Below are 13,102 nucleotides of genomic sequence, written 5' to 3'. Positions count from 1 at the left end.
CATCGAAGTTGCGGGGATGTAATTCATCGTAGATTATCCTGTCGCAACCTGCGAAGCCTAGCGACTTGCAGTTCCATGTTCCAAGCTTCCAATCGTGATCCTTTATTCGTCGCCTAGGTCGTTGCCGATTGTATCGAGTCGTATTATCTTCTATGTCGTTCGTAATAGTTGTTTTTAAAGGCGGCTTATTGGGCCTGCGCAAACCTCCTGTCTCGTCGGAGGGCCGTCGTGTCAGGGCTGTTTAGCGTCCCACCTAACACCAGGACTTGGGCTTGTGCGCTTTGAGCGGCACACAGCATGGCTCATGGCTCAATTATTAATTTATCAATGTATAACAGCGACAGAAAGACTAAATTCCACCGAGCTAGAATTGCATCAAAACACGCAAAAATCGTTTTTTCGAGTTTTTCATGTATAACTAGAGAAAAATCATGAAATATATGTATCCAATGGCAATATTTTTCATTGCTTTATCGTATAGACTATTGAAAATAATCAAAATGGGGATATTTAACCTTATTCAGGGGTGGCGCGTTTTAACCCCTATGGGCGTGCTACCCCCACTTCCCCTACAAACTTAACAGTTTTTCAGAATTTTGGTTTCATCCTCGAATAGCTGTGCAGAAGACGGCCACTTTCTAATACCTCCGGTTACACATAATCAAACTGGTGGTCTCACATGCACTAGCACTACTCTACGGATAAAATTTAACTTCACAAGTTTTCAACATATTGATTTACAATTCTTGAACGGTCTCGTTTCGACCGTCTTCCAGTGCAGTTGGTTTTTGCGCTCTACTTTTGTGCGGTGATTCGCCTAAAAGTAGAACAATAGAACCAGTGCAGTGACCGCGGTCGAAACAAATGTGTAGTGTATAAAAAAGTGCTGCAGATCCGGAAGACGTGCGCATGTTTGTGCTTGCAAGGGCTGATCGATTGTTATAAAGGGCAATGCCCTTGCTAATATTGCGATCAAGGCTATGTAATCAAACATGTTCAGCGTCAGATTTATTGAGGATAGGTAAGGTTTTGATGATCCGTAAATTTAACACGCACGCACTCACACAAACGCACACACATTCACATTATACACAATTACATATACACTATACACAAATACATACATATACTGATGGACATGAGTGTTCGTCATGTTTTCATAGTAGCTCTATTAAAACATGACGAATACTTTTGTCTATCAGTGTACACATATAAACACACATACACACTCATATACACACATACACGCTCATATACATCATACAAAAAACACGTACACGATTTTTATCATATATTAGGTATCTATATTATTGGAAGCGTTTGGTACGGGAGGTCCACGCTTTCTTCCTTTCCCCTCGATTCCAAGCTATTAAGTGACTTTAGGTATTCCTGAAGTCGCTCAATATCTAGGAGTCATCTCTGCGGTACATACTGCGTAGTTGGCCTGGCCATATGAAAAGAAAAATGACGGAATTCAGAAACCGTCATTTTCCAGGATGCTTTCAAGTATTGGCTACGCATGTATGAGATTAGATTAGATTAGATATTGGTTTACTATCCTTGAACAACTTTGTACAAGACGGCAATTTTCTAGATCCCACAGATCCCGAGATATCTAAGAACTGATCTCTTATATACAATAGCGCCTTTTTGCGGATGAATTCTAAATTATTCAGTTTCTCAACATATTGGTTTCCAATCCTCGAACAACTTTGTAGAAGACGGCAACTTTCTAAATCCAACAGATCACTAGATATCAAACCAAACTGATCTCTCATATACAGTAGCACCTACTTGCGAATGAATTCTAAACTAATAAAATTTCTCAACATATTGGTGTCCAATCCTCTCACAACTTTGTAGGCGACGGCTTTTATCCAAATCCCACACATCCCGAGATATCGAACTATACTGATCTCATATACACTAGCGCCGCCTTACGGCTGAATTCTGAACTAAAAAGTTTCTCAACGTATTGGTTTCCAATGCTCGACCAACTTTATAGAAGATGGAAATCTTTCAAAACCAACATATCTCGTGATATCAAACCAAACTTATCTTTCAACTTGCGGATGAATTCTAAACTAATAAGTTTCTCAAACAACTTTGTAGAGGACGGCAACTTTCTAACTCCCACAGATCCCGAGATATCTAACCAAACTTATAACTCATATACACTAGCGCCACCTTACGGCTGTATTCTGAACTAAACAGTTTTTCAACATAATGGTTTCCAAACCTCTAATAACTTTGTAGAAGACGGAAACATCCTAAATCCCATAGATCCCGAGATATCGAACCAAACTGAGTGGGAGACTTCCAAATAATTTTTTTTTACTTTGACTGGGATTAAAGATGGATATAGATTTTTTCACTACGCCAGGATTTTTTAGAAATGTTATAGGGAACATCGCGCCAGTTATTGAGAAAATTGACTATTTTCCACGGTGTTTCGTTGGTTGCGGATCTTCCGGAAAACCAACAGAAGATCCGTTGGACTCTCTTAAAAAATGTACTCAATGAAAGTATTTATCCCCTTTATTATTTTCCCGAAAAAACCACGTTGATATCATTTTAATTGGCTTTAATACAACGGATTTCGTAATGTTGTACTGTTTACAACAGGTGAGTTCTCGTGTTATGAAAGTTGAAGCGAATTGCGGAAGGTTAAGTACTATTTTGACCCTTTAAATGTGTTTTTCACATCATATTTTGTAATATGCTAGGCTATCGTTAGGAAGATGATTTTGTTTTGCCTTTCTCGTATACAAAGTATACGTAAAGGCTTCAGGATCACTTCAAAACCGAACTTTTCATAGAACGTTCGGACCCATAGCGTTATAGAGCAATTCTCGGTGAAATCATGATTTTTTTTCGAGATTTCAATTTTGATTTTTTTTTTATTTTTCTGGAATTTTGCATATACATTCTTTGTGATCAAAAAACATAATTTGCAACATTGGTTTGCCATTTTGACTCTAGTCTAACTTTTGATAAGAGCCTAAGCAAAACCACCTTGGCTTTTTTATCGTTTCGATGACTTCGGCAAAGTTTGTGGCTATGTTAAAAAAATATACACTGCGAAAAAAAAATTGTTCAAATATTGAAAATAAAACTCAAAAATGAATTTTTCAATATTTTTTATTTTTTGATATGTTGTAGCAGATAATATATGTATTTTTTTGCACTATGAGTCATAATGGAGAAATGATGGACAAAAAAGTTATATTTTTTTTAAATTAGTTGGTTTTTCAAAAATGGTGGAAATATTTTTTACGTTTTTATCGACCCGATTTTTTGAAGGTACGTTAAATTTCCAATGGAAAAGATTTACGGTATTTTTTTTCTGAGTGCTACCGTTTCTGAGATACAGCAGTTATAAGATAAAATATATCGTTTTTTAAACGTTCAGTCGTTTTCGAATGTTTATCGATTCTATTCCCTATAGAATTGAATTTTACGGAGTCATTGATATTTATTAACAAATGCTAGTATTGGAGCAGTGGTTGGTTATTTTCATTGTATGAGGTTTATGGGAAAAATACGTAAAAAAAACAAATAATTTGTTTTTTGTAATTCAATCTTTAAGTGAACCATCTTGGGAAAGAATCTTTCAACTATACTAATTTTTGATATATGTTATAACAAAAAACTGTTGCACATTAGGTCAAGATGGGCAAACATTGAAACTAAAAAAATAACCCGCTCTCCTGTTATAGTAGGCAAGTATAACTGAAATAGCATTTTATGCACTGTGACAACGAAAAGCAGATAACAAGCTTGAGATAGTTCAGATGCATTTGAAGATGGCCACGTGTTGCAAGGATTACTAAACGTGCTTAAAAAACGGGAGTGCTAAATTAGTTAATGTAGATTTGGAATAGGCCAGACAAACTACCCAATCTAGTAGTAATGATTTATTGTATAATGGAGAGAAAAATATTCGAATGATTGATCCTAGTTAGTAAATAACGTTTTCAAGAAAATTCACTGTTGGGACTCTAAAATTTAAACTTTTGGCCATATTTCTTAATTCATGCAAAGTCAAAACAATTCGAATACTAATTCATATACTGCAACGAATGCCAAAGGGTTAAAACATGCACACGGCGTTTCTCCGACTATTGGCCGAGGATAGTCTAGGCTTCCTTTTCATCGTAATTTTGTAATTTTCAAATTTATTTATTATATTTGTCTATCACTTGTCAATCCAGATTATTCAATATTGAAAGCCTTTGGCTAAATGAAAGAATATTGTGGCCAAATTTCATAAAATTTGGTCAACAAAAACCCCCCTGACAATAATAGAACAAAACCTGCCAAAGACGTCATTTCCCCTAGTTGAAAGATTCGGATTTGATTTTTTCTAAGTAAAGAATTTGGTCAACCACTACTCCATTACTAGCATTTGTCAATAAATATCAGGGTTCAGTAAAATTGGATCAAAAGTTAGGCTAGAGTCAAAATGGCAAATTATGTTTTTTCATCACAAAGATTGGCGCTTTGATGTTGCATGAAGAAGAAGAAGAAGCAGAAAGATGATAATCGAAAAAATCTCCACGGGAAACCATACGAAGAAGTTTTTAAAAAGTCTAAAACCAATTTTTTTTTTCTTTATTAAAGAGGCTTGCAGCCCTAGGCTGGCTCACCTCTGGAGAAAAACCAATTTAATTAAAAACGATAAGCAGTACGGGGTTTTACTCGTTCTATTCGAAATTTAATTTTGTAATATTACCCCTAAAACACAGTATAAGAAAAGTCCAACCCCGTACTGCGTACCGTTTGTCTTGTCTTGTCTTGTCTTAGCACATGCACAGCCAGTATTGAAAAGCATCCTGGAAATGTCGGTTGTATTCCCGAGCATTTTCTTGTCTGCATTAGTATTTGCAGCATATCATAAATATGACCCAAGTATTAAAACGGTCAGGCCCACCGTGCAGGCTTGAATTTGGGAGAAAATCCAAAACATCCCGGCAATCATATTATTTAGCAATAAATAACAAATAACATGATCAACGAAGAGTTTTGAATCTACGAAAGGAAGAAACGAGGACAGCCGTACCAACCGTTTCACATTCAGGGGGAAAAATGATTGACGAAATCGTTGGGAGTGACTTTGCTAAGAAGATTAATGTACACTCCTTGGGTCCTCGACGTCTTGGGATGGGACACAGTTTTTCGTCTAGTACCCTGGCTTATATACTGATGGGCAAAAGTATTCGTACCGTACCGTTTTTAATTAAATTGCTTTTAGAATTTTTTAGAAGAGTTTTAAAAACTTCTTCTTCGTGCAACAGCAAAGCGCCAATTGTATAAGGTACCCCGGGGCAAGTGAAAATACGGGGTAAGTGGGTACTATGGCTGCCGATTAATCGGTGAATATTTTTGATGGTAACAATGTTCTAGAAAGATGAAGCAGAATTATCAACGAATTCGCCTGACACAAAAAAAAATGGAATCAAAACTATTTGCGGCATCATACTAATGTTATTGTTTAATCATGACTTTAAACTACCGGCAAAATCCAAAACTTTTATTTTAATTCAATGGATTTCCAACAAAACAGTCGTTCCTGAATTCATCATTGATGAGGAAAGTGACTATTTTGAGCAATTAAATAATTGTGTGACATCAAAAACGGTTTGAAAGTTTTGATTAAAGCCAAAATCTGCAATTTTCACTTTCCCTTGATTTTTAACATACATGGGGCAAGTGGGACATATTTGAACAACATTTTTGATAGAGCCACTTTACCTGTTTTTAGATTGTTGTCTAGTGAAAAATAACTTCGACACTCATATATCATATGAATCTGAATCAAATGCAGTTAATATCGTTGGTTTAGTTGTTAAGAAGTAGTGTACAGTTGATTTACCAAATGTGTATTATACTTTCTGAAAATTATCTCCCTCATGGAAAAGAGCAATGGTAATAACTATGCAAAATTTTCCGTTTACAGTGCAAACAATCTACTTATTCTACAATAGATCAACAGGTTTTGTCTTGTGTTTTGTTATTTTTAAACTTCGCATCAGATTAACAGATTTTAAGATAAATTAGGTGCTTAAGACATGAATTGGCCATTTCGTTCTATTACAAATTTACAACACCGCATGAATAAAAACGTTCCTTTTGAGGTTCTAATTTATGTAATAATTTGTGTTAAACAGAGAAACATTTATTCGAAAAGTGAACAAAGATTTGCTTATCTCTTCCATCTAACACATTCGGTAAGAAAGTAAGCTAATGTAAAGCCAGACAACAGATAATTAAACGGTAAACCGGCTGTTGTCTTGATTTTATATCTGCTAACATTGTAATCCCTTTCTTTTGCCAAAAACAAAAGTCTGACAAGCAATGATCCTCCATCCATGCTCTGAAATACTACAACTCAGAAATTACATGAGCATTATATCTACATTTTTCAAATTAGTTTCGTTCGACAGTATAGAGCAGAATAGGTCCCACTTGCCCCGTTTGAAGGGGTAAGTGGGTCCCACAGGTAAATTTATTTATGTCACTACCAATATTTTTGTAACTGAATAAATGGCTTACAACACGTCTACACTTCAACAATAATACACAATATAATAATGTATCCGTGGTTAATGTCCTGAAATACCCTGTTTTCTAAGTATGCTTTAGCGATTTTGCTGAACTAGCGTTTTTTTAGGTCCCACTTGCCCCGGGGTACCTTATGGAAAATTTTAGAGAAATCCAAAAATACAAAAATACATCGATCTTCGATTTCACAGAGAATTGCTCAGAAATAATAGACGTTACAAACGACTTTCACAGTTCGAATTTATTTTCCGTCAATCACTCAAACGACCATCCTATAGCTCCTATTTCCATCCCATTAAGCAATGCAATGAAAAGAAATTTGGTTTGTTTCTTATTTTTGTGATTGTTTTTTCACCAGAACCGACGAGATTGGTGCTGTACTTCTTTGTTTTGCGATTAGATGAATATATGTTCTGTTCGGAACAGTTCCCCTATATTATATTATATTTCTCTATAACTTCTTGTAGCATGGGGCACACCGAACTTATATATGTTATGTGCTGGAAGAATTTTAGATTTGTTTCTGGTTTTATCAAGTGTTGCTTCCAGTCTACTTCAGATGTGCCTCATAAATCTGGAAAATGTATCTTTTTATGAAAAGTGAGACGTTCAATTTGTTTTAGGTTATTGTTATTAAGGGGGGGGATTGTCATCTTCATATAAATCATTTGAATAAATGCCACAAGATTACTTTGTTCTGACTTTTAATTGTTTTTTTTCCGCTTATCAAATCAACAGTCCAATTTCGTATCTTTCACTAATCATCGAAGTCGTGCTTGTGGTAGGAAACCAGCTCGTTGTTGGCGAACCGTTCACGCATTCTCTCGCACTTCTTGGATTGTTCCTGTTTATCCTTCGGACAGGCCAAAGTCATCTGCCGCCACATGCAGTAGCCAAAGTTCGACGATGCTGGATTGCAGGTCGTGGTTTCGCCCGATGCCTTCAGCTTTTCGTTCTTCTCGGCAACTTCCTTCAAACAGGTGTCAACCACTCCTTCGATTATCGATTCCTGCCACGGGTCGGCAGCGAAGTTGTCCTTGGTGAACTGAATCAGCTTGTCCGCGCCCAGCAGATTGCCTTCCTGATCGATGACATCGAACTTGCGGCTCACGCACTCCACGGCGCAGATGTATTCCTGCTTGGTTTTGTTCATTTTCTCGCAGTCGAACATGTCCACTGGGTTCACCATACCGCGGGCTGAACGGTCCTTGGAGCGGACTTCAGAGAAGCATTGTTTCTTCGTATCGCGGAATTTGTCCATGTTTTCACCGTTGGCATCGTTACAGCACCTGTGTCTATGGTGGTTGCGCTTGCATTTGTCATCGTTCGCTTCAGGAGTGGAACGCTTGAAGCGGTCCATCAACGTCGGAGTGTCCTCGCTGTCCAGGATGTCCTCCAGGACCAGCTCATCTGGGAGAAAATAAAGCTCACTTTAGGTTCATAGGTCAAAACATTGCCGTAAATCATACTCACTGTAGAACGAATCTTTGAAGTCGTAACAGGCCACCAGGCCCAACGCCGAGAGACACAACACCAGCTTGAACATTTTGCACAGGTTTTCTTTTTCACTTATCGTGGCCGTGTGGGGCGATGCTCGTCCGGCAATTACCACAGGAATGAATGATTAGCGAGTTTCGTTTGTCATTTTTATAGTAGCCCAATTTCACCTGGAACGGACGGGTGTCGAGCCGGTCGGTCAACTGGTTTGTAAACAGCTGATCAGCATCGTCATCTTCTTCGGAGTCGTTAGCGGAGAGCCAATCCAACGCACAGCACGTGAGGTGTGGTTGATTCTTGGAACCGCCCGGGGATTTTTAGTTTTAGTGCGCATTAGTATTGATGAAAGGCTATATTTTCAATTGGAAAAACATAGGGGTTCAAGTCATCATTTTTGACAAGGGATCTCTGGAAACTATCATAATAGTATAATGAACTATTCAACGGTTCGAGATGACATTATGTGTCGTATATGTGCAGGATTTTTTTTTAATTTGTGCTGCTTTATTTGTATGTTTGAATATAATAATTTAACACATCAATTGCATCAGCATGCTTTGCCTTATGAGAAGGGCGTCAGCAGCGATACGGTTTTTAATCAAAGTTTTTGCTGCTGCTTTTTCACATATAAACCCATTTACCCACAGAGGTGCTTTCTGGAGGCTCTGGAGCGCGTTCCAGCGGGATGGCGTCCGAATGTGTTTTGCACCATCATCATCGTTTTATGAAAGCTGCTAATACAGTATAATTTCCGTATTCTTGCATGTCGGAATTACTGGATCAGCAATACAGGCTCGATTTCGGAGTGGAGAGATTGGCCTGTTGGCTTGTTTTGATGCATCAAAACAAAACTGAACATCAAAAGAGGTTTGAAGATCCAATCAATTTGTGTAGATTGCTTTTTTGCGTGTTGAGGCTCATTTTGGGAACATTTATAAGTTACGATTCGAGTTTGAACGTTTGACTCACTTGTTTTAATTATTCCCACGAATTTTGTTTTTAAACATTGACGTAGGTTCGATCCCATTAATCTAGATATATGCAGATTTCGCTGTGAGCATGATTTTTTGTTGTTCGACCAATAATATTTGAATTGTAATGAAAATGGCACGTCAATTAAGAGCCAGTTCGCGAGAGAGCGTCCCCCTCTTGTATCGATGTTCTCCGATTTGTCTGAAATTTCCCGAATTTCGGCAAATTAAAAAAAATCATTAAAAAATTGCGAGAATCGAAAAAAAAAACTTAGTAACTTTGGCGTTGATTCTCCAATTTTCTTCAAATTTGGCATACTTTCTTTGCTTAATTGGCACTTTATGCCAAGTGGTTTACATGGTTATAAAATTGATTTTGGATATAAAACTAAATCCGTAGAGCAATAGAAGAACTAAAGAACTTTCATTTGGTATATATTAAGGGACGCGAACTCAAAAACAACCAAGAAAATTAGAATTTTCTGCAGCATTGTATTTTTTAGTGTCTTCACTTGTCATAAGACAGTTTGTACTTACTTTACTTATGAATCCTGTACACCTCCGGTGGTGCAAAGGGCCGACTTGAAAGATCTCCATCCTGAGCGTTGCCCGGCTATCGCTTTAACCTGTTACCAGGTTAGATTTCGGTCGACTACTTTTATTTCTTTATTGAGGCTTCGCCGCCATGAGCCTCTGGGTCTGCCTCTGCTGCGATGTCCCGCTGGGTTCCAGTCTAATGCTTGTTTACAGATTTCGTTTCCGCCCCTACGTAGAGTGTGGCCGACCCAGCCCCACTTCCGATCCCGAATTTCTGTTGCTATCGGCCTCTGGTGACATTGACGTTGTTTGAGATCCAGTTGTGAGGCCACCAGGCCCGAATTATATACCGCAGGCATCTGTTAATGAACACCTGCAGCCGACAGTTTGTACCTTTCCATTTAATTCCACCACTTGATTGTACCTTGCTAGATACGTATTTCGACCTCAACAGTAAGGTCGTCTTCAGTGTTTCGTACTTGACTCGACTCGACTCGATTACCAGAAGAAGGCCGGAGTGGCCTGTGCTGCACATAAAAGTCTTCTCCATTCGGCTAGGTCCATGGCTGCAATTCGCCAGCCACGCAGTCTGCGGAGGGTCCGCAAATCGTCCTCCACCTGATCGATCCACCTTGCCCGCTGTGCACCTCGCCTTCTTGTCGGATCGTTGTCGAGAACCATTTTCACCGGATTTCTGTCCGACATTCTGGCTACGTGCCCGGCCCACCGAAGTCTTCCGATTTTCGCGGTGTGAACGATGGATGGTTCTCCCAACAGCTGATGCAACTCGTGGTTCATTCGCCTCCTCCACGTAGCGTCCGCCATCTGCACCCTACCATAGATGGTACGCAGCACTTTCCTTTCGAAAACTCCCAGTGCGCGTTGGTCGTCCACGAGCATCATCCAGGTCACGTGTCCGTAGAGGACTACCGGTCTAATAAGCGTTTTGTAGATAGTCAGTTTGGTACGGCGGCTAACTCTATTCGATCGGAGCGTTTTGCGGAGTCCAAAGTACGTACGATTTCCTACCATGATGCGTCTCCAAATTTCTCTGCTGGTATCGTTATCGGAGGTCACCAGTGAGCCCAAGTACACGAATTCTTCAACCACCTCGATTTCGTCACCACCAATACAAACTCGTGATGGGTGGCTTACATTGACCTCTCTTGAGCCTCTTCCTATCATGTACTTCGTCTTCGACGTGTTGATGACTAGTCCAATCCGTCTAGCTTCGCTTTTCAGTCTGATGTAGGCTTCCTCCATCCTCTCAAAGTTACGTGCCATGATATCAATGTCGTCGATGAAACCAAATAATTGGACGGACTTCGTGAAAACCGTACCACTCGTGGCGATCCCTGCCCTTTGTATTACTTCCTCCAAAACGATGTTGAATAGCAGACACGAAAGACCATCACCTTACCGTAACCCTTTGCGCGTTTCGAAGGGACTCGAGAATGCCTCTGAAACTCGAACTACGCTACGCACATCACCCGATCCATCGCCGCCTTGATTAATCGTAACAGTTTATCCGGAAATCCGTTTTCGTGCATTAGCTGCCATAAGCTGGTCCCGATCGATTGTATCATATGCGGCTTTGAAGTCGATAAATAGATGATGTGTGGGCACGTTGTATTCGCGGCATTTCTGCTGGTGCTTTTTCCTCCGAAAAATTGAGTTTTATCTGTTCCGCGCCCGTTTGTATCATGCCTCGTTCGCCCTCGTGCGGTGTTGCAGCAGTCTCACCCATGCTGCATTCTTCTCCTCAACTAACTACTCACATTCGCCGTCATACCAGTCGTTTCTCTGAACCGGGGGCACCGTGCTTAGTGCAGCGGTTGCGGTGCTTCCAATGGCGGATCGATTATCTCTCCAGCCATTTTCAAGAGACGCTGCGCCTAGCTGCTCTTCCGTTGGGAGTGTCACTTCCAGCTGCTGTGCGTAGTCTTGGGCTAGTCTACCGTATTGTAGCTGCCCAATGTTTAGCCGCGGTGGACGACTCTGACGCGTGTTGAACACCGTCTAGAGTTTTAAGCGTAGACATACTGCAACGAGGTAGTGGTCGGATTCAAGATTCGCACTGCGGTAACTGCGTACGTTCGTGATGTCGGAGAAAAATTTACCGTCAATTAGAACGTGGTCGATTTGGTTTTCCGTTTCTTGATTAGATGATTTCCATGTGGGCTTGTGGATATTCTCGCGGGGGAAGAAAGTGCTTAGGACTACCATTCCGCGGGAGGCTGCAAAATTCATGCATCGTTGGCCGTTGTCGTTCGATATGGTATGCAGACTATCCGGTCCGATGACCGGTCTATACATTTCCTCTTTTCCTGAGCGATCATGTCGCCGATTAAATACGATTTTGACGTCCCGCAATGGGCATCCATCGTATGTCTGCTCCAGCTGTGCATAGAACACTTTGGGTGGGCAGTGCACGTTTATCGTCGGCTTGCACTGGCTGTCACCCAATCACGCGTTGGTGCATCTTGCCCAGCACTATGAAGCCGGTTCCCAGTTCGTTGGTGGTGCCACAGCTTTGGTAGGAAGTAGCCGCTCGATGCCCGCTTTTCCACACTTTCTGTCCTGTCCAGCAGTTTCCTGCAGTGCTACGACGTCGAAGTAGCGGGGATATAATTCATCGTAGATTATCCTGTTTCAATCTATGAAGCCTAGTGACTTGCAATTCCATGTTCCAAGCTTCCAATCGTGATCCTTTATTCGTCGCCTAGCTCTTTGCCGATTGTATAGAGTCGTATAATCTTTTACGTCGTTCATAATGGTTGTTTTTAAATGCGGCTTATTGGGCCTGCGCAAACCTCCTGTCTCGTCGGAGCGCTGTCGTGTCAGGTCTGTTAGCGTCCCACCTAACACCAGAACTTGGGCTTGTGCGCTTTGAGCGGCACACGGTCGCTTTGGCGGAGCCTACTTGCGGATTCATGCAGCTTTTTATAGAGGTTTAACAGGGCCCACTGTCAAACCCCACAACATCCTAGGCAGGCGCCACAACTCGCAGATGGCCTGGGGAGGGATCGTCAAGCCCTTGGACATAGTGAGTCCCTGCTGCCACCCCCCGCCCCCCCGTGGAGCTATTCCAACTCAAAAACCCAAATTTATCCACCAGTGGTGATGATTGTTGATCGTTTTTAATAATAAGATCTATACTTAACGACAGTTTGGAGTGTCGTAGATATCGAAAGTATTCTGTAATTCACCACAAAAGTTCAATTAGTGGACGCAGTGGTTTTTCGCCTCAACAAAAACAGTTGTCTGTAATGGTGTAACGAAGTCTCGTGGAGCTATTCCAATTTATAAAAATAGTGGAAACATCAAAGATCTTCTTGTTGATCGATTTGAGTATAAGGATTTGAGCTCAAAGACGGTTAAGAGTGTCGTAGACAGAGTGTAAAATAATCGAAAATTTTTGGTGAAGTCTATTTTTCTTCATTTGTCAGTTCACTTCCGACACATTCATAGTCGGCTCTGGACAGTCAATATTCAGTTGAATATTAGCCATTGAATATTTATGCACATTTTAC

General features: G+C 40.3%; 1 protein-coding gene across 1 annotated transcript; it reads right to left on the bottom strand.

Moving 5' to 3' along the window:
• Positions 1-7,251: 7,251 nt before the first annotated feature.
• Positions 7,252-8,197, bottom strand: LOC134220990 (uncharacterized). Its single transcript, XM_062700165.1, has 2 exons — positions 8,038-8,197; positions 7,252-7,974 (listed from the first exon to the last, which is right to left on the bottom strand). The coding sequence occupies exons 1-2, from the start codon at positions 8,108-8,110 to the stop codon at positions 7,322-7,324; spliced, it is 726 nt and encodes a 241-aa protein (XP_062556149.1). The 5' UTR covers positions 8,111-8,197; the 3' UTR covers positions 7,252-7,321.
• Positions 8,198-13,102: the final 4,905 nt, after the last annotated feature.

This window comes from Armigeres subalbatus, chromosome 3 (assembly GCF_024139115.2).
Source record: "Armigeres subalbatus isolate Guangzhou_Male chromosome 3, GZ_Asu_2, whole genome shotgun sequence".
Lineage (NCBI taxonomy): Eukaryota > Metazoa > Arthropoda > Insecta > Diptera > Culicidae > Armigeres > Armigeres subalbatus.
This window is presented reverse-complemented; position numbering and strand designations above follow the sequence as displayed.